The sequence below is a fragment of the Cryptomeria japonica genome, chromosome 6 (assembly GCF_030272615.1).
Source record: "Cryptomeria japonica chromosome 6, Sugi_1.0, whole genome shotgun sequence".
NCBI lineage: Eukaryota > Viridiplantae > Streptophyta > Pinopsida > Cupressales > Cupressaceae > Cryptomeria > Cryptomeria japonica.
Genome location: NC_081410.1, coordinates 426366063 through 426390223, shown reverse-complemented (window position 1 = coordinate 426390223; position 24161 = coordinate 426366063). Strand labels below are relative to the sequence as shown.

General features: G+C 34.2%; 1 protein-coding gene across 1 annotated transcript in view; it reads right to left on the bottom strand.

The window, feature by feature from the left end:
• LOC131043009 (expansin-A9-like) overlaps positions 1-22958 on the bottom strand; it is a 96096-nt gene extending 73138 nt beyond the window's left edge. The window contains exons 1-2 of the mRNA XM_057976359.2: positions 22754-22958; positions 17144-17156 (exon numbers count right to left, since the gene is read on the bottom strand). Of these exons, the coding sequence (XP_057832342.2) occupies positions 17144-17156; positions 22754-22958 (218 nt within the window). The remainder of the gene's footprint in view (positions 1-17143; positions 17157-22753) is intronic.
• Positions 22959-24161: the final 1203 nt, after the last annotated feature.

Below are 24161 nucleotides of genomic sequence, written 5' to 3'. Positions count from 1 at the left end.
ATGCATATTCAACTAATGAGTTGTAGTGCTTATATGAAGGGTAAAGTATGAGTAGCCATAGATCTCATTTGAAGTTTTAACAATGCAATAAATGGACTAACTTCATTAAGTTGGATATGCATTAGAACAGACGAGAGCAACCTTCTATTTTGTGTATCGTTAACGGGATAACATTCATCATTTCAGGATTTGAGTAATCAGACCATAGTGATGTTCTTCTATTAGGATTAGAATACAATTATCTTTTTGCATATCTCTTCTTATAAACAAAGTTAATATGAGATGGTAGATATATTAAGATTAAGGTTTAAATAACTATACCAAAACTCCCCTTTTTAGTTCCATTTCAGCATTCATAAGGGACTCGTTATTTAAGGTTACAAATATAGATACTAGTTGGGTTCACTCTTATACGAAATTAATCTGATAGAGAATATTTGTTGGGATTAAAATGTAAACAACTAAGTAATTTCATTTGATAAAGTGAATTACAATTAACATGGCGATGTTCATTTACAAGGGTAAGAAGGTAAATGCCTAAATGAGTTTCATCCTTTAGATTTCACTTAGAGTTTATAACATTAATTCAACTTTGTTTCCCAATTCTAGTTCAATCTTAGCAAACATGAGGGATTCCTTTTTATAAAGATTAACATATGGGTTTTCTAGTTGGGTTCGCCCGGTTATAGAAGTAATCTGGTGAGGGTTATTGATTCAAAATTACAACATAAATTACTAAGTATATTCATTCAATATACAACATGAATATTTGATTGAGTCCACACGATTAACAGATTAACCCGGTGAGGATTATTGTTAAGATTAAAACGTGAAATAACTTAACAAATTTAACCAATGTAATGAAACATAACTGACATGGCGTGATTCATTTACTAAGGTAAAAGGATAGTTATTTATGTGATGTTCATCTTCTAGATTTCAATCTACGGTTTTGTGACCTAATTTTTAACTTTGTTTTCCCCTTTTTACATTCATTCCAATTAACATACTTTTTAACAATTAATCCAATGAAGTAATTCTATCTAGATTTCTTCCACTATTACAACTCAAATTAACATTACCAATTTACTTTTTCCACACTTGATTTTCAATATATAAATACCATGCCATATTCATAATTCACAACGTATTATGAACTTGAATAACTACGTTCATCCATATGAAAAATGTTATACATTTAAATTTGAATTCATTTAATTCACACTTTACACTTTGCAAGAATACAACCATTCAAGATAATTTAAAACATAAAACAAAGCACGCTATAAACATCACATAACACAGATATGATCTCGGAGTTCACCCCGGATGGGCTACATCTCCGGGTCTGCTCAACTGCAAGACCCCTTTGGCATTATATCGTTAGGAATACAAAATTTATAAGTCTTTTACATCTTGCCACTAGGGCGAATACAATCAGTATACAACAGACACTTCGGACATCAATTACGTAATGATCCCTTTTAGAAGCGGGTCAAATTGAATCATAACAAATAAAAAGAAACAAACAATCCTGGATACTCTTGTTTGACGGTTTCCTAATTAGGGGCTTGACCAACTTGCAACCAACACTATCATGTCAAGACTTGCCATTACATAACCAAATTCAATAATAGAAGATTTAATTCAGCATAGGCATTATCCGGTAGAGGTATTCGTTTTATCATATTGCTCTGACTAATAATGTCGATACTTCGATATACTAGCTAAATTATCTTTCATTATAAACAACTCTTATTAAACCGCCATCACTATTTATTCCATGTTAACAGCAGTATTAACTCGGGTATGATGTAATCAACATGAAATTAAAACCCGGTATTAGACTAAGGATTTACTAAATGTTGCTTCTCGAACTCCAAATGTATTATTTACTAAGTTTGAAATTAAATAAGATTTGACACTGAATTCAAAATCACTTAATATCAAGGCAGATAGATTCTATTCCCTTATACTAATTTTTTTTTTTATTCACTAACTAATCTAAATTCCTTTTTTTATATGTGACATGCCTATATCTCCTTTTTTTTTTCTTTTAAAACATATTATATAATATAATAACAAATAATAATAAAAAAAATCAATTAAACTAACTTTTTTTTAAGTTTCAAAAAAAAGGAGGGAACCCACGTGGGCCCCCCCCCCATTGGCAGCCTACGCTACCTTTGGTAGCGCTGCTACCAAATGGTAGCAGAGCGCTACCTTTGGTAGCGCTGCTACCATTTGGTAGCAGTTCGCTACCACTGGTAGCGTTGCTACCAGCTGGTAGCAGCTACCAAGGGCCAAACAAAACACCGTTTTTTTTTTAATTTTCTTTTTTTTTTTAAATTTATTTTGTAAGGCCATTAAAATACAGTCAAAAAAATAAAAGAAACAACCAGGTTCTCAGTGCACTCACACAGAAAGAAAAGAGCATTCTACAGCAAACTTTTATATGTATTTTTTTTGAATATCATGAACAAAACACCCCAAATGAAAATGTAGACAAAATAAATCCCCATTTTTACAGTCCTAAAACAGATTTCCAGATTTCTCATAGCAAACAACCAACTGGGGAAACTATTTTTTTTTGAAATGTTCAAGAATCAAACAATCAAAACAAATGTAAAAACCCTCATTCTTTTATCAAATTTTTCCTAAAAAAATAAACTTCATTATGAGAAGACTATATTTCCTCATCAAGCTGAAAACACAACATCAAACTTTATTCTAAATCAACCAAGCATAAAGAAACAACTGCAACTATTCTTCAAAGAAAACACATTCATGAGTAAAAATTCTCTCTCTTTTTTTTTTTAACAAGAAGTAGAAAGGTAGATTCAAATCCTACCTCATAGTGCAAATCCGAGCATGTATCTTGAGGAAGAGCTTCTCCAATCTGCTGCTTCAATGCAATATTTCTCCAATTTTCTCCAAAAAAAACTCCCAAGCCCAAAAACCCCCAAAATGTCTCCAAAACTAGGTTAAAAAGAAAAAGCCCTAATTTTGCCCTAATTTTTAATTTCGAAATTAGGCATTTATTTTTGAAATAAAATGAATGAAAATGAAATGGACGTCATTCATTTACCTTATTTAATACATCTCATTTGTTTTTTCCTTATTAAAATTATAATGCTTCTATTTCTTTTAAATTTTAAATTTCTCAATATCGATTTAGTTCTTCATTTATATTTTGGAACTATTGACCGGATAAGGCGTTTTGATTAACTTAATTTTCTAAAAATCAAACTTTTATATTATATCGACTTTACAAGTAAAGAGAAAATAATTTCATTTAAATAATAGTAATTTACCCCTTTTCTTCCAAAATGCGAAAATGAGTAATTTAATTCTATCTCTCCAATGACTTTAAATTTTTATTTTTATTTTTTCCTTTCTAAAATGCATAACTCAATAAATTCGTTATTTTAAAATTAGCTATTAAATTAACTCGCTTTAACTTAATAAAGCGACTTTTTTTAAATGAATGACTACTCTAATGCAAGAGTCTTGTTTCTCCTAATTTCTCAACTATAAATGCATAAATGTTACAAATGCATAAATGAGCACACTAACCCCAGTTAAATGCCTTAAGCTTGCTACAATAACAATTTAAAACAATCTCTCTAAATTAATGATTAATCATATAAAGAAACTACCTATTTAAATTTCCATATCACAAATGTGCACGTCTACTCATAAATTTGAATTTAATACTTAGAATAACAAACCTCACTTACCTCGCGCAAGGCATGCAAATCGAGGAAGTCTTCCAAGTCTCTCGACACGCATCCCAATGAAAGGCAAGCTCCACGAATCCACGCACGATGCTCACCTAACCATGGCTAAGGCAAGACGAGAGTTATATGACCATTAAATCCGAATTCAAAAGATGAAGGAGTATACTCAACCTTGCAAATTCCAAAGGGGATAAACCTTGCCCTAAGCGGTGTTGTACCTGCAATCCCCTGCACCCATGAATTCATACAAGCATGCATATACATATACATATTCAATGAAGGTGTTAGCTCAAGATTTATCTCAAGGGTTAGGAGTCAATTACATTTACACGAAAATCGATGCAAAAGCACAATAATAAGTATGCACAATTTATTTGTATTATCTAAACTACACATTGCATATCGGTTAATCTACCATTCAAGAATGCCACATAGGAAGTCAATCAAGTTTAAACGGGTTTTAAAAGTCCGACTAGGGTATGGGCATTACAAAATTCAAGTTCACTGGTAATTTATACAAGACAGGTGGTATGTTTTTTCTCTTCATGGATGTATTGTTTGTGGGAAGAATGTGAATCAGAAGAGTGGGTTGACAAATGGTCTTGTAGACCATGGGTTCCCATTGATTCATATCAAATTCCTAAAGCACTACAATTGAGCCAGATGAAGATATCAGTGGATTTTGACCATGTATCTGACCTAGTGGATTTTGACCATGTATCATACTTTATTTTTGGTATTAATTAACACTTTATAAAATGCATGTCATGTGTATGCAATTGTTGCAGAAGAGAACAATGAAGAAGGAATAGATTACTATTTGTGTTGTTGTGTTGAGCCTAAAACAAAATTGACAACCACAATGATTGATATAGAGGGTATTGAGTACCCAATAGGGTCTGTTGTCGTGACAAGAACATGGCTTCGACGATACCCTATCAAGAATTATGATGTTTGGTTGTTCATGAATCTAACCATGAGGCAATACTTGACACAATACGGGTCAGAGCCGATCATGAAGGCTTGATTGATTCTATGGTTCAGAGTAGAATGATTTTGAGAATTTTGTATAAATCATCGACAAATTGTTCTATATTCATTTTTTGTATATATAAATGCCCATGAGCTAATTTTTAAATGTTTAGGGGCATAATTTTGTATATTTAAGTGGCAATGAGCTGATTTGTACATATGTACAGCCAAATTTTGTATATTAAAATGGCGATAAGTTGAATCGCACATATTGTATTGCCAAATTTTGTATAAAATCCCATGAGATGATTTGTATATTAAAATGGCGATGAGCTGAATCACACATATTGTAATTCCAAATTTTGTATAAAAGCCCATGAGATGATTTGTAAGACAATTTTTTGTATAATCAAATAGCCAAGAGCTGATTTGACCATATTTAGAGGCAAATTTTTGAATAATATGTTACAATGTTTTGTGACTATGTTTTGAGTATATGTGATGTGTCCCTGGTCAATCATGAGCATTCTTGATTCTTGTATAATCATGAATAATTATTTGAGTCATTATCGGGTCATAGGGGTCATAGATTGAGACTAGATATAATTTGAGCAAAAATTGTCGTTGTTGTCAAAAAATTTGTCAAAAAAGTTGTCAAGCAACTTCTACATTGCATCGGTAGGGTATGACTCTACTAGTTTTGGTGCTTTGGGATGCATAACAGGGGCATGCCTAGCATAAACCTGCCCACCCGGATGAGCTCGTGGCATCGGTTTGTGCATATGACGAACCAAATCAATTCTAGCCAATCTTGCAACTTTTCCTTGCAAGTAACAGACCGTTTTTGGAGTAGGCAAAAAAATGCTACTAATTGAAAATGGCTTCGAGTTGTCAAAAATTGAGATAGGCCATTGTAGAGGAGCCTCACATGACCCCACAAGATCAAACAGATCGATTGCATGTGTCCTGGATTGGAAGAAACAGTCCGTCAAATTTTGATAATTTTTTGGACTCAAGGCACTTGAGAGATCGCACTGGTAGAGTATGACTCTCAATGTTCTGGTGCTTTGGGATGCACAAAAGGGGCATGCCTAGTGTAAACCTGCCCACCCAAATGCACCCGTGATGTCGGTTTGTGCATATGATGAACCAAATCAATTCTAGCCAATCTTGCAACTTTTCCTTGCAAGCGACTGACGGTTTTTGGAGTAGGTGAAAAAATGCTACTAATTGAAAATGGCTTCGAGTCATCAAAAACCGAGATAGGAAATTGTAGAGGAGCCTCATGCAACCCCACGAGATCAAACAAATTGACTGTATGTGTCATGGATTGGAAGAAACAGTCCATTAAATTTTGATAATTTTTTGGACTCAGGGCACTTGAGAGATCGCACCGGTAAGGTATGACTTTCGACATTCTGGTGCTTTGGGATGCACAATGGGGCATGCCTAGCATAAACCTACCCACCTGAACACGCTCACGGTATTGATTTGTGCATACGATGAACAAAATCAATTCTAGCCAATCTTTCAACTTTTCCTTGCAAGCAATTGATAGTTTTTGGAGTAGGCAAAAAAATGCTACTAATTGAAAATGGCTTCGAGTCATCGAAAACTGAGATAGTCCATTGTAGAGGAGCCTCACGTGACCCCACAGGATCAAACAAATCAACCATATGTGTCATGGATTGGAAGAAATAGTCCGTCAAATTTTGATAATTTTTTGGACTCAGGGCACGAGAGAGATCGCACTGGTAGGGTATGACTCTCGACGTTCTGGTGCTTTGGGATGCATGATAGGGGCACACCTAGCATAAACCTGCCCACTTGGATGTGTTCACAACGTCGCTTTGTGCACACGACGAACAAAATTTGACCATTGCGAGCGTGAGGGTGCTCTTGCACCAAACACATTGTTGTTTATATTCATATTGTCGATTTTTGTTGTTTATATTCATATTGTTAATTACATATGAAAATATTCATTTAAATTTATAAAAGGGCAGCCACCAAATACAACGAATACACAATAATGAACTGAATACAAGGAGTTTTGTAGGGTTAATTCAACATTTTAGAAATTTTATCAAATCATATTCCACGATTGCAATGTTTTATATCATATATTTTTGTTGTTTATATTCATATTGTTGATTACATATGCAAATATTCATTTACATTTATAAAAGGAAAACCAGAAAATACAACAAATACAAAATAATGAACTCATTACACATTTATTGGATCGAATATTGATATTTATATATATTAAAAAAAGGCATGTCTGCCAAGTCAATACAAGTATTACAAAAATGTGGCATATGCCATGTCCAAATCGATATACAATAAAAATGTAGAATATATCTACATGTATTGGCCATTCTATGACCAAAACTAACATTATATGATCCTAAACTTGTGGTGGATCATCAAAATCAAGCCTCTTCGGCATAGTACATGGCTCTGTAGATTGTTGCAAAACCACAATTCAAAAGCCAAGTTAGAATTTTTTTGTAGAAAATAGTTCACAATTAACAACATAACTATGCATTTAACTTTAATTCCTTTGCAATTGAAATGTAGATTACCTCATCGGCTGATCCGGGAGCTAATGTCTTTGCTCTCCTCTCCTTGTCACTCTTAGGAGTTTTCTTGAAGACATACTTAAATGGATCCACATTATGGCTGTACCGCGAAGGAGTCTATTGTAGATTAAATGTACAATTAATATAATGTACTAACATAAATATATCAAAAACTCTTAAAAGCTATAATATAGAGAATAATGACATACCTATGCCTAAGATGTTTCTCCAATGGACTGAGGATGGCTCACCATTGATGTAGAAACTGTCTCTATTACCTATACAAAAAATGTACAAAGATTTAATACATTAATATAATGATAAGTATTGAAGGTTATAATAATTAATTTTACATATCAAACAAAAGTGTACCGGATCTCGAGATGCTTCTCCAATGCAAGGAGGAGGGTTCGCCATTGACGAAATAGGTATGGATATTTCCTGTATGAAAAAATTATAAGATTATAATATATCACAAGTTCACATGTATGTGTGCATATAATCATGAAATCAAGAAAATAAAGTAGAGATACATACCTCCACCCTCTCTTGATCTGTGGATGAATCAGGTGCATTCAACATATTCACAAAGCTCAATGGTCGCTGTACATGTAAACTAGACAAAAAACACTAATCAATCTACAAACCCCAACTAATACTTGATTTCAACATTTTCAAACAATTGTACAACTAAAAATGTGTTCAATTACCTTCTTCACATGCTTTGGCATTTTTGAGGAATTCTTTTTCTTAGAACGAGCCCTAGATGCGAAGGGGGTACCCTAAAAACACAAAATTAACATGAGATATTAGTACAGATAATAAATTAAACATAATTTTAAAAATCTAAAATGAAATGACTTGCATATTCCATCAAAACAATACATAAAAAGAGTTGTACAAAATATGATACCGTATAGCCTTGTAGGCCAAAATCGATCGCTGAGAGCGTGATGTCATCAATCTGGGATATTTCATCCCTTGTCAATACCTACAAACAAGAAATTGGACCAAGCATTAAAGATAGTTAGTATATCTTGTATTTTTTTGAATTCAAAGTGTACTATTCTATTTTAACATGTTACAAAATTTATACCTCAGGCATCGAAGTTGTAGCTATAGTAACTGGGGGAGGTGTATGGGATACCGCTGTTGCATCCTAAAATGCATATTATTTGTCTCAATTTAAATTGATGTATAAATGGAAATTCATTTATGTAATTACAAATTTAAAGTGATCGATAAATAAAATGTTAAGAATTCAAATCAACACACCTGTGTCTGTGGCTCATGGGCAAACACCATGTCCATCAACTCATCTATTAGCGCGACATCCTCAACCATGTGAGCCTAATATCTACAACTACAAATCGCACACAGATGATATGAGTATCCATCTGCACCAGCTACATCATCTATCCCCGAGAAACTGACACACATATGCTCGGTGAGCTCTCTATCACCCTCTAACGACTCATCATCCAATACAATAGGGTGTGCTAATGACGTCCCATGCTGGATGATGACACCAGTTAATGTTGTGGCCACTTGAAGAGTCTGTAGCTCCATTGACTCTTTTAGTTGTAATGCGACAACCTGATGCACCTTGGGTTTGGTTGCTAGGGTGTGGCAACTCTCTGTGACTAATCACCTATGGGCTCCAAGTCTATCTTGGGCAGAGCTACCACCTCTACCATGAAAATCTCTCATGTCAAAATAGTTTGGCTGCACATTGAGCACAAACTCACAATATATTTTTCTCAAAAAATATAATGGCTGATAGTTCTGATACTAATTGTTAAGTACATATGCCAAGCTAACAAGATGAGAGGGGGGGGTGAATCATACAAACTTAAAATTCCATGAAATCAACAAATTCAACCTCGGTAGCTTTAACAGATATATGTAACCAAAACTGTAAAACATGCAAACTCATAAACAGATAACATCACAACACATTCAACACCAAATTTAACATGGAAACCCAAATAGGGAAAAACCACTATGGGATTTCAGACCCACTAAGAAATATACTCTTCTATAGTATGCTTGGTTAAAAGCAAATCTTGTTAAAGATTACAAACACATTGCTAGATGTGACCTGGTTAAGGGATTTTCCTCAGATCTGTTAGGATCTTCACTTTGTTAGAAGTGACCTTGTCAAAGGATTTCAAACACTCATTCAGAATGTTACCTTGCTAGAGGGTTTTACAAATAAGACTATTAAGTCCACTCGATTAAGAGATTTTCTGTCACTTTACAAAATAACAGTAATAAGAATATATCTACAACTTTACATCTAAAATGCTAAAGCAGATTCTTATTTTCTCAATACTTCTTAGTCATAGGACTTATCTTGTCCTTTTGCTGGGCTCTATACTTTGTTAATCAAATAGGTCTTCAAGCTTCTGTGCTCGGCAATCACTATGTAGCATCCCTGTGCTTACATTTGCCCACATACATTGTTTATCAACAATTCCTTATTTATAAACAATTTGCTAACCGCTAAATCTTCTTGATCACATTTCCCATAATCAATCATAGCCATCAGATCTTCAAACTTGACCAGGTTCAATGTATCCTTCGATCTGAAAATGTTTTACCTCACCTTGGAACTTGCATACATTTCTTGGAACTTGTGCTAGGGTATTACGGTTCAATCTGAGCTATAGATCTTCCTGCCGATCTTTCAATGTCATAGATTCTTAACAAACTTCATACACTTTGTATCAATCATTTAATCATATCCACCTAATTAGCTTCCTTCATTAAATAAAGCATGTATTCATCCAATGCATTCTGTTATTACTCGGTTGCAACTCGGTAAATACTAAACTTCACTCGATAGACATTCCGCCTTCATTAACCGATAGCGATAACCTTAGGGTTTACCGACTAGGTTCCTTAGGGTTTATCGACTAGGTTCTTTGCTCAGTAACATAGTATAGTATTAACCTTACAAACAATAGCATATGTAGGATATCAAAACAATCTAAACATCATGATCTCATCATTTTCTAACTTGGTAATAATTACCCATTGAATAACTTACCCCTCCCCTTATTCATCACATTCTTTCTGTGTCTTTTACCGACATCTTAATTCTCTTCAAAACATACTTCTTAAGATATGGCAACATCATACTAAATCAGAAAATCAATTTCTTGACATCAATGACAAAATAATATTGTTAATATAGTAAACATCCTTAATCAGTTATATCCATAATCATCAAAAACCTTCTCAATATCCTTATTGAAATGCAAACAATCTCTCTTTGTCTGTTTGAATGCCAACAATCTCCCCCTTTGGCATTGATGGCAAAACCAATTGATTCAGATTGCTGTGAGATTCTGAAATGCTCTCCCCATGTCATCAGTCTTCTCCCCCATACATTAGTCTTCTCCCCCTTTGACAACAATGCCAAAAGAAAACTAATACATAATTTCTTCCTGCGTGAAGTAATTCCTTTGTTGTTCGGTATCAACTCAGTCTCGGTCAGAGCATTGTCTATAATTCCTGTTCCCTATTTTGTTTCTTGCACACCTTTAGAAAACCTCCTAAAGTGTGTAAATCAGCATCAACTCCTAAAAGGTATTCTTTAGAGACATCAAATTGATGCTTTCACCAAACTCAATCAGTGAGTAGAAGATAGGGGTAGGACCCCTAACTTGCTTCTGAGATACTCAAAAGTGTCCCTTGGCAGTGGCTTGGTGAAGATATCTGCTATTTGTTCCTTTGTGCTAACATACGCCAACACCACTTTCTTCTCTTGAACTTCTTCTCTAAGATAATGATATTTGATATAGATGTGCTTTGTCTTAGAGTGCATTACACGATTCTTTGAAATGTTAATGGCACTATTATTATCACATAATATAGTTACTGGCTCGGTAACTTTCTCATTTATGCCTTCCAATAGTTGTTTGATCCATGCTATATTGGTACAATTCAATGTTGCAGCAACATATTCAGCTTCGACTGTTGACTATGAAACACATCCTTGTTTCTTGCTAAGCCAACTTACGAGTCTTTCTCCTAAAAAGAAAGCTCCACCACTTGTGCTTTTCCTATCATCTATGTTGCCTGCACAATTAGCATCAGTATAAACTTTTAAATCAAAATCATTTCCTTTCTGATATACTAAGCCATAATCCTCAGTGCCTTTCAAGTATCTAAAAATTCTCTTGATTGCTGTCATATGTGTTTCCTTGGGATCTACAGAAAATCTTGCAACTATACCTACTACATGTGCTATATCTGGCTTGTTGTGAACAACATATTGCAACTTTCTAATCATAGATGGGTAAAGTGTCTCATCAACAGATGCAGATTCATCATTCTTTGATAGTTTACAGTTGGTAGTCATAGGAGTACTTACTGGTTTTGAGTCCTATATTCCAAATTTCTTCAAGATTTCCTTTATGTACTTGGATTGAGTAATAAAAATCTCATCTTTCATTTGCAGTATCTGTAAACCTATAAAATACTTTATCTCACTGATTAGTGACATCTCAAATTCTTTGCTCATTTCATTTCCAAAGTTCTTGCATAGAGAATCATTTCCACAAAATATAATGTCATCAACAAATATGGCTGAGATCAATATTCCATTGTCTTCACCTTTCTTCATGTACATATTATTGTTTTCACTTGTTCTTATAAAACCAATCTTGATCAAATAAGAGTGCAATCTCTCATACCATGCTCTAGGTGCTTGTTTCAAACCATATAAAGCTTTGTTCAATTTACATACCTGATCTTTATTCTTGTCTTCAACAAATCCACCTCACCTTTTTCATTCAGCTTGTTTCTAAAAATCCACTTTGTACCGATTACATTTTTGTCCTTCGGTCTTGGGACCAGTGTCCATGTGTCATTCTTCTTGATTTGATCAATCTCTTCTATCAAAGCATTTATCCAATCTTCACTATTAAATGCCTCTTTCACTATCCTTGGTTCAAATTCAGATATCAGACATGTGTTCTGTCTCAGTTTGTTCCTTGTCATCATTGGATCATTCTTATCTCCTATAATTTGACTTGATGCATGATTCCTTCTGACATACTTGGCTAATATAAGCTCGATAGATTCTGTATGATCTTCTTCATCACTTGGTAACGGGATATTCTCTTTATTTCCTTCAACAGTTCTCTTGGTAGGACTTGTCAGTTGAACATAGACAAATTCATCATAATCTTCTGGTTCCTTGGAATTTCCTTCATTATTTCTTTTTGCAAATTCATCAATTTTCACATTTGCACTTTCTACTATTTTGGTAGATGATTTGATCAGACATTTAAATGCTTTGCTTCTAGTAGAATAACCTAGAAATGTTCCTTCTTCACTTTTTTGATCAAACTTTCCATTTCTATCATCTTTGTGAACATAGCATCTACTTCCAAAGATTTTAAAATAACTTACATTAGGTTTCTTGTCATACCAAATTTCATATGGTGTCTTCAAAGTTCCTTTCTTCAGTTGTACTTGGTTCAGGGTGTAAACTACCATGCTTATTGCTTCTCTCCAAAATGTTTGTGGCACTTTCTTTTCAATCATCAGGGTTTTGGCACAATCCACAATAGATCTATTTCTTCTCTCAGCTATCCCATTTTGCTGTGGAGTTCTTGGTGCAGAGACTTGTCTTTTTATACCATGATCATTGTAGAATAAGTTGAACTCATCAAAGGTGAACTCTCCTCTATCAGATCTAAGACATTTCAGTTGTCTTCCTGTTTTATTTTCAACTCTTGCCTTGTACCATTCAAACATTTGAAAAGCTTCTGATTTTTCTTTTAAAAACATTACTGACATCATCCTTGAATAATCATCCACAATTAATATGAAATACTTATCACCATAATAACTCTGAACTTTCATAGGACCACAAAGATCAGTATGCACAAGATCTGAAATTCCCTTAGAAGTGTAGGACTTACTTGTAAATCTTGATCTTGTCATCTTACCCATCTAGCATCCTCGGCACATAGCATTCTCAGGTTTCTCAAGACTCGGTAGACCTTTTACTCGATGCTTCTTACTTATTTTGATCAGATTATCAAAATTTACATGACAAAACCTTTTATTCTATACCAGGTATCATCTATCTTTACATATAGACACTTATTCCAAGTTGAGTCAAGGTGAAATGTGTTACCTTTTGTTTGTGTCCCGGTAGCTGCTAACTTTCCATGCTTGTTATGAACTTTGACAATTCCTTTCTGAAACTCTATTCGGTATCCTATATTGTTTAGTTGTGCTACACTCAACAAATTGTATTTCAAACCTTCAACCCAATAGACATCATTACATTTAGCATTGTCAAGAAGTGTTATGGATCCTTTACCTCTTACTAGACATGGTGCATCATTACCAAATCTTACATAACCTCCATCATAATCTTCTAACTTAACAAACTTGAGTTTGTCACCTGTCATGTGATGTGAACATCCACTATCTATTATCCAAGAATCATTTTTGCTTATGTGAGATACTAGGGATTTTTCTTCATACCTTTCTTCATCTGATCCATATTTGATAGCCACATAAACTACTTCCTCTGTATCAATTTCATCAGATTTATCATCATTGGATTCCTCATCAGCTATTAGGCATGACTTTTTATCTCTCCTTCTGAAGTCTCAGTGTCCTCTGTATTGGTTGTCTTTCTACCTGTCATCTCGATAATCTCTCTTTTCACTAGATTCTCTGTTAGGACAGTTATAAGCCAAATGTCCTATCTTATCACAATTGAAACATTTCAAAGGTAGTTTTCCTTTATACTTACCTTTTCCTCTCGGTAATATTCTGGCCAATAGTGCTTCAAACTCTTCTTTCTTTCTGATTTCCTCATACAGCTTGTGTACTTCTTCCATGTTCTTACGAAATCTTTCACTTGCTCCACTGTGATCCCCTTCAGAATACTTACTCAGTCTATCATTGTAATCATTAGATTTACCAAGTTGAAAAGAACTGAATGCAGATTCTACTTTATTTACCAAAGACCCATTGTTATCATAATTACTTAACTCAAATGCATGTAGCTTACTGATAGTAGCATCTAAAGAAACTGGCATATTGGGTACAAACCTCAATTCATTGATTGCAAAGACTTAGATTGCATAAGCTGGTAGAAGGGTTCTCAATAACTTACTTGTTACATCCTTTTCTTCAACAGTTCTACCTGCTCCTTTAATTTGATTGACAATCTCCTTTAGTCTTGTACGGTACTAGGTTATGTTCTCACCTTCATTCATCCTAATAGATTCAAGTTGTCCTCTTAGACTATCTACTTTTTCTCTTTAAACATGTTCAACATCGTCATACATAGATATGAGTTTGTCCCACATTGCTTTTGCATCACTGCAGCCTTCTAGATCATTAAACTCTGAATCAGTCAATGCTGATGATATCTCAATCATTTCTTGAGTGTGTTCTTGCTTTGCCTTTATCTCTTCCATTATCAATGGATAGGTGCTCGGTGTAATGAAATCATTCTCCAGATAATATGTTGCATATTCTCCAACTCCTGATAAGTGCAGCTTCATCCTTTTCTACCATGTAGAGAAACTAGACTTGTTCAGCTTCGGTGCATCCCTCTTATACATCTTTGGATCTTTGCCTCAAGTACCTTTAAACTTTTCTTCTGAAGTCCAAAGCTCTGATACCAATTGATAGTTCTGATACTAATTGTTAAGTACAGATGCCAAGCTAACAAGATGAGAGGGGGGGGGTGAATCATACAAACTTAAACTTCCATGAAATCAATAGATTCAACCTCGGTAGCTTTAACAGATATATGTAACCAAAACTGTAAAACATGCAAACTCATAAACAGATAACATCACAACACATTCAACACCAGATTTAACATGGAAACCCAAATAGGGAAAAACCACTATGGGATTTCAGACCCACTAAGAAATATACTCTTCTAGAGTATGCTTAGTTAAAAGCAAATCCTATTAAAGATTACAAACACATTGCTAGATGTGACCCAATTAAGGGATTTCCCTCAAATCTATTAGGATCTTCACTTTGTTAGAAGTGACCTTGTCAAAGGATTTCAAACACTCATTCAGAATGTTACCTTGCTAGAGGGTTTTACAAATAAGACTGTTAAGTCCACTTGGTTAAGACATTTTTTGTCACTTTACAAAATAACAGTAATAAGAATATATCTGCAACTTTGCATCTAAAATGCTAAAGCAGATTCTTATTTTCTCAATACTTCTTAGTCATAGGACTTATCTTATCCTTTTGCTGGGCTCTATACTTTGTTAATCAAATAGGTCTTCAAGCTTTTATGCTCGGTAATCACTATGTAGCATCCCTGTGCTTACATTCGCCCACATACATTGTTTATCAACAATTCCTTATTTATAAACAATTTGCTAACTGCTGAATCTTCTTGATCACATTTCCCATAATCAATCATAGCCATAAGATCTTCAAACTTGACTAGGTCCAATGTATCCTTTGATCTAAAAATGTTTTACCTTTCCTTGGAACTTGCATACATTTCTTGGAACTTGTGCTAGGGTATTACAGTTCAATCTGAGCTATAGATCTTCTTGCCGATCTTTCAATGTCATAGATTCTTAACAGACTTCATACACTTTGTATCAATCATTTAATCATATCCACCTCATCAGCTTCCTTCATTAAATAACACATGTATTCATCCAATGCATTATGTTATTGCTCGGTTGCAACTCAGTAAATACTAAACTTCACTCGATAGACATTCCGCCTTCATTAACCGATAGCGATAACCTTAGGGTTTATCGACTAGGTTCCTTAGGGTTTACCGACTAGGTTCTTTGCTCGGTAACATAGTATAGTATTAACCTTACAAACAATAGCATATGTAGGATATAAAAACAATCTAAACATCATGATCTCATCATTGTGTAACTCAGTAATAGTTGCCCATTGAATAACTTACTCCTCCCCTTATTCATCACATTCTTTCTATGTCTTTTATCGACATCTTAATTCTCTTCAAAACATACTTCTTAAGATATGGCAACATCATACTAAATCAGAAAATCAATTTCTTGACATCAATGACAAAATAATGTTGTTAATGCAATAAACATCCTTAATCAGTTATATCCATAATCATCAACAACCTTCTCAATATCCTTATTAAAATGCCAACAATCTCCCTTTGTCTGATTGAATGCCAACAATGGCACCTCATAATTATTACAAGGTGGATCATCAAAGACCATCCACCACCTCTGCCAAAAAAGATTCTTCATTTGCGCATTGGTACACCAATGTATGTGAAACCTCTTTGCATTAAGAGGTAATGGCTGACCAGTTCTGGGATCAACAAAAAGGGTAGATATCTGTTGTTTAGAAATATTTTTGTTTTTTACTCCATCGTATTATAGCCCATTGGCATAGAATTGACGACACCTATCCCTAAAGCTTCCCCATTTGGTAATTTATGTGGAAATAGCTATGGCACCACTAGCTAATGTTTCTAGGCTAGTGGCGAGGGATTGATGATGGTCAAGTTCAAAAGTTTTCAATTTTACAATCAGTCTATTGATTTTAGACGTATTTTCTCCTAACTGATTAATTAATTCTTCATGTGTTTTGGCTGTGCGGTCAAAAGGAGGAATTGGGGGTTGTTCTTGTGTGTTTTCAAGAGGTGCATTTGGTTGTTCTTGTGGGTTTTGAGGAGGTGGATTTGGTTGTTCTTGTTCTGGATTAGAAGAATCTGGTTTTAAAACAAAAAATGAAAAAACCTAATCAAAATTAATGAAATTAAATTCAAAATGTAAAACAAATTGCATAAACCGAAAAGAAAGACAAAAATAAACAAAAACTAACCTTGATCCATAGCCTGGAGGACAAATCTAGCACCCCGTTCACGGTTTAGGTGAGAAAATGGGGAAAAAATGAAGTTAAAAACGTGATTTACGGGTAAATGAGACCCAGTTTTTTTTTTTTTACTTTTTTAACCAGGCACCGCGTACGCAGTTTTATTTGGATTATTAGTGCGTACGTGCTCATTTTCCTATAAGCAGCACATATGTGCTCATTTTCCTAGGAGTAGCGCGTACGCGGTCATTTTCCTAAAAGCAGCGCGTACGCGGTACCTTTTCTAGGCTTGGGAAGAACAAACCTAAGTGTGTACGCGGGAATTTAAAATTTTAAAACCGCATACGCGCTTCTTATTTTTCCAAGTTTTTTTTGGTGGTGTCCACTTTTCTGACCACCATCTTTGTGCATAAACCCTTTTCTTTCATTTCTTGAAACCCTAGACCCATGTCAGTCATAAAATATGTCATAACCATAAAGGAACAATGAGGGTCCCTAAGTGCATGTAAAAGGGGGACAAATTTGTTGTTAAGGATAGACAAGCTCATGGTTGTTAGTGTTAAAATACTACCATTGAAAACTGATTTCAAAGCTAGGTACAATTAATCATACTTATCTTCATACTTGTGAAGGATGAAGATGTGAATCTAAATCAAGTGGAAAAAAGTGCAATGCAAGATCCAAATTCACATTCACACTCGTCCAATAAAGCCTAAGACCTATGCATAAAATCAAATTATAAAATTTAATACCATAGCAAATACCATAGATTTCTCAATTGTTTCTTGATGTTTTCTTGAATTCTTGAAATGTGGGTTGCTCTTAAAACTAGCATAACCATGATAGCAGGATGCAGAGGTAGGGGGTAAGTCACAATGGCAAACTCAACATACCCAACAACTCAGTAGGGCATACTTACTAGTCTACATCCTAAACCACTACAAGTTTGAGCCCTCGCATATAGGTTTGGAAATCCCTTGGACCTTGGATATCACCTTGGACATGTTGATTACATTGTTTTGAGAACATGAGAGAATACCACAAAATCAACTTTTTAATCCCAAATTTCTCACTTGCTCTTACTTGACACAAATCAATCCCTACCAAACTATACTGCCCATTTGATGGACAAAAGACACCACAAAATATTTCCTAAAGCCCTAAAATCCTTAGGCTTTGTTAGGAGAAAAATCCACAAGGTTGACACACCCTTTATACTAGTCTCTGAATAATAAAAGACTTTTATGTGAACCCCATTTGCAACATATAGATGATTGACAACAATGATTGTGACAGCCAAGTCACTTTAGACAATTGACAAGATATGATTTGTTTCCACTTATTCCCTGCCTCCAAACCCCTTTAAAAGTTGCCAAGGATCACTACAACCATATCTCAGATGTCCACCACATAATAAGATTATTCATTTCATCATACTCCCCAAATCTCAATCTTAATTTGTTGAGTAGGACAACCACACACTATCTAGGGAAAATCATAAAGTTCTTGATGATTTTCTCTACCCAAGGGCCAAAATAGCTTGTAAAGGGTTTTCACTAACCCTCTACACCCCTAACTACCTTCCTCCAAACACCAAGGGGGTCTATCTTGCACTTACAACTTCAAATCTGCCCTCGATGCTGCACTAGGTCTGATACATGACCAATATGATACCAACAGTGACCATTTGCACGTGCCAATGAATCTTGGAGACCTAAAAAGCATGAAAACATGAAAGATAATACCAATATACATGTTCCCACCCATTCGGGTGACTTTTCACTAGTGGGGATATGATTTATACATTTATTTTTATGACTGGATACCCTAACAAGGGTTTATGACAGTGTTTAGAAAAACTATGATAACTTGCTCAAATCAAAATGAAATTAAATCAAACCAAAGACAAACATTCATGGATTCATTTTTCTCTCATTCTCAATAGGTTTATAATACCAACAAAAATAATTTCACAACAAAAAAATGATGGAAAATAGACTGTAACATTATGAAAAAATAGTGAAAATTGCAGAAAATCTCCAAATTTTATTGACTTTTCCTTCAATACCTCCAAGAACCGATCCTATGGTCAATGAAACAAGGCTATTTATGTGTCTCATCAACCCTCCAACATCCATAACTGATATTTGAGGATTAACTAACATTGAAACAAAACTAACACACTTTTTACAACTTTGCAACAAAAGTTGCATTGACATATTTACGGTGATCTCTTGGTGACCACACCACAATTAGGACAATGATCTCAAACACACTTTTTACCATTCTCTTGGTCATTGTGCCTAGTTGAGTATGTGTTTCTTATGTATGAATCTTTTTTGAATATACAAATCTTAAAACAAAATACTAATTCATTTAGTTCAACAATTCTATTTTGACAAGTACTTCTTTATTTTGAAAAATACTTACAACCAAAGGGTTGTAGCTCAATTGACTGAGCATAATTGGTGAGGGTGATGGTATGTTTCTTGATTATACCATCCACAAAAGACTCAAAATTAAATGAAAATCTTTAATGAATATAGAAAGCTTACTATTATATATACTAATTCAATAATCCAACTGTTTTATTTTGAGAAGTAATTCATTCCTTTAAATATTATTAACAACCAAAGGGTTGTAGTTCAATCAATCGAGCATAATTGGTGTAGGAAATGGCATGTTTCTTAATTATACCATCCATAAAAGGCTTATACTATTATATATATAAAAAATTAATAATTCAACAATTCTATTTTGAAAAGTACTTAATTTAAAAATAATTAAAAATCAAATGGTTGTACTTAAGTTAGTTGACCATAATTGGTGAGGGCGATGATATGTTTCTTGATTAGACCATTCACAAAATGCTCAAAATTAAATGAAAATCTTTTACTCAAATACATCGTCAGTGGAAAGCTACAAAATGTCATTTTCATACATAAGCAAGACATACTCAATTGGGTACAATCACCAAGAGAACGGTAAAAAATGTGTTTGAGATCATTGTCCTAATTGTGGTGTGGTCACCAAGAGATCACCATAAATTTGTCAACCTTTCCTTCATTTAAACCAAGTAAACCTTTATGTATATGCATATGCATATGCATATGGATATGGCTATGTATATGGATATGCATATGCATATGTATATGATCTTTTATGAATATGCAAAGCTTACTATTATATATACTAATTCAATAATCCAACAATTTTGTTTTGAGAAGTAATTCATTCCTTTAAATATTATTAACAACCAAAGGGTTGTAATGGTTTTGGGTCCTTAAAACCTATTTTTCAATCAATCAGAACAACCAAAGGGTTGTAGTTCAATAAATCAAGCATAATTGGTGTAGGTGATTGCATGTTTCTTAATTATACCATCCATAAAAGTCTTATACTATTATATATATTAAAAAAAAAAATTCAACAATTGTATTTGAAAAATACTCCCTTAATTTAAAAATTATTAACAATCAAATGGTTGTACTTAAATCAGTTGAGCATAATTCGTGAGGGTGATGATATGTTTCTTGATTATACCATCCACAAAATGCTCAAAATTAAATGAAAATCTTTAATGAATACACAAAACTATATACATATGCATATACATATACATATACATATACATATGCATATGCATATGCATATACATCCACAAAATGCTCAAAATTAAATGAAAATCTTCAATGAATACACAAAACTATATACATATGCATATACATATACATATGCATATGCATATACATAATGGTTTACTTGGTTTAAATGAAGGAAAGGTTGACAAATTTATGGCGATCTCTTGGTGACCACACCACAATTAGGACAATGATCTCAAACACACTTTTTACCGTTCTTTTGGTGATTGTGCCCAATTGTGTATGTCTTGCTTATGTATGAAAATGGCATTTTGCAGCTTTCCACCGACGATGTATTTGAGATGTCTTTCATTTAGATATGGCATGAGCTTAGTCCTAGAGTGAGACTAGGGAGTTGGACCATCTCAACCATGGTGCGCTTGATCCTATTAGCTTGAAACCAATGCACCTCATATTAGCCTCAAACCTATGCCCCCTATTAGTAGGTGGTGGGGATACAATATCATTTGTTGTACATATCAATGACTAGATAATAATGTTTTTTTGATAAAAATATTATTATCGTCAGAATTATGACGGATACCAAGCTTTCCACCGATGATGAAATCATCGGACATACAATGTTCTCGTCGATGCAAAGGTTCTGGAGTCATCGTACTTCCGACTCAAACTACACAAACATCCGACAAGGATGCTGTACGTGCGATGACACTTCGTAGTCAGATGGTCGTCGATGCATATTAATGGATCGGTGACACAAGCATCAGATAAACAACATCACCATCGGTGCAAAGTTCCAAACTTTTGTTGATGTTCCAACGAATTCTACAGAAGCATCCGACGGGGATGCTGCATGTCCAATGACTTTTTTGGCCGGAAGAGCGATCATGCCCACCGTCGGCAGAGTCCATGAGATTTTCGTATTTCCGACGGTCAGGGGCATCATCAACAAGTCCAACGATGAGTTTTTTGATGACTTCTTTTGTCAGCACTCCAACGAAAATTAGTCGCAATTTCGACAATCGGCCATTGAAAATTAGCTCTGAATGTACTAGTGCTTGGTCTTCCTTTTCCTTGTTGGCCTTTCATGCAAACCATTGCTTATTCTATTGGCAAAGTTGTTTGCCTTGAGCCAGACCATTTTTTTAATGCTCACCCTCAAAAGAGGCTATGTGTTGAGGTCGACCTTTATCGTGACTTGAAGGAAACTATTGATATTCAAGTGGGTGGTAACACCTTAACCCAAAAGGTGCTTTATCTGAACCTACCCAACACTTGTTATTGATGCCAGTCGACGGATCATAAGATCAGGGATTGTCCCTTAGCAACTCTGAAATTAAAACCCCTTGTTAAGGAGTCTGGCTCTTGACCAGTGGAGGGAGCCAAGAAGGATAAATGGACCATTGTGGTTTGTAAAGGTAAAACCCCTGCGGTTTCAGCCCAAAAGACTCCCGTCAGTTCCACTTCTCAACCTACGATGGATCCTCCTGTGCAGTCTCTGTCCTCCCAAGCGGCTTCTACTCCAGTTTCAAACCCTTCTCAATAGGGGAATGCTTCTTCTGAGGGTTTTTCTCTCTCTCCTTTGGTGCGCACTCATGCCGTCTCTATGATTTCTACTCCACACTCTCTACGCCGGTCTTGCACTCCTCAAGCTGTGTATATATATACTGTTTATCTTAATAAAAAACTACTCATTTTATTTTTATTATTTTTACTTTCAATAAGACAACCCTTTAATGCACATTCATTCTAATTGTTTTACTTTAATAAGACAACTCTTCAATGTGAATTCATTCATCATCCAATCAGTTTCAAGTGTTTTATTCAATTATTATTTACATATCATTCTAGAGACAATGTATTTAGAGAACTAAAAGGATGGACAAATCGAGGTGCTTACGTGGAGGATTGCACCGCCCTCCATTGTCACTGGGCTTGGCATAATTTGGAGGGCAAAAATCTGTTGCAGTTACTCTCACAGTTCGAGACCCAGTTAAGCACCATTTGCTAAAAATACATTTTACTTCCAAACATGACCCGCATTTGCCTCCATTGTCAAATAGAGCGGTGCTCAGTGCTGTTGTGTAAACGCCCGCATATAAAGAGCGGCTGTTTTCATCAAAATAGCCACAGGCGCCGCCAGGAGCTTCTTTGTAGAACGTTGCATGAGCGAAATCCCACTTTGCTTTCACTGCTTTGCATGTCATCACCATTAACATCATGGTCGCTAGAAATCTCCAATTGATTTCCATTCTCTCTTAATTTGTTGTTTTTTCTCCTGTCAAGAAAAGAAAAAGTTTGATCAATTTGTTTAAAAGTAGAACATAATTTTTAAATTGATTAATTTTTGGATTATTGTGTAGGTTTTTGTTTGCATCCATGTTTCAGATCATACCCATCAGGCTGTAGGAGAAAACTGGATGGTGAGCTGAAACGTTGATGCAAACAAAAAAAATAGACTGTGATGATGGATTATAACATAAGATCAAAAAAACGTTGATGCAAACAAAAAAATGGACTGATGATGGATTATGGAGTCTGAAAGGTTGATGCAAACAAAAAATGAACTGTGATGAGGGATCATGGAATGTGATCTGAAATGTTGATGCAAACAAAAAAATAAATTATGATGATGAATCAGAGTGTGATCTGAAACATTGATGCAAACAAAAACCTATACAACAAAATCCAGAAACTAAAAAATAATCTTAATAAACTGTAGAAAATAAGATAAATGATATTTTACCAGAAAATTTTTACAAAAGATCGATTGTTCTTACTTCACCCTGTCATGTTTGTGGGATATTTATACATCCACACTAAAAGATGGTTTTGTAGATTGCATGAATTGTGGAAAAGATAAGCACGAATATTTAAAATATGAACAGGCCTAAAATACCACTCCTTTTAAACCAAACATTTGATAAATTATCTCCCTTGATTATAAAACATATTTTCATGAATTTATCCCTCTTTTCTACCTACATTCATTCACTTTATATTCATTTTGACGCGCTGGCCTTTAATTCCGGTTTTCTGCTCTTCATTAATGAGTTGTTCGCCTGTAAATATGTATAACTCAGAGGCAGACATTATTTTTCGTTAGAACTAATGTGATTGAGTAAAATAAATTTTAGAAAAGTTAGTTATAAAATAAATTATTTCATTTTATAAAAAGTTATTTTCTTAAAGTTCATATACAATTTTTTTTAAGTTTTTTAAATTGTAAAAATTAATTTTTGAAGATTTGATTGGCTAAAATACTTTTTCTAAAGTTTATATGCAATTTTTGTAAGTTATTAAATTATAAAAATTATTTTTTGATTTTTTGATTCCCTAATCTTTAGAGCCCATTTGAGGGATCCACTAAAAGATCTATTTTTTAGACAAAATTTTAAGTAAACATTTTTCATATATGCATAATA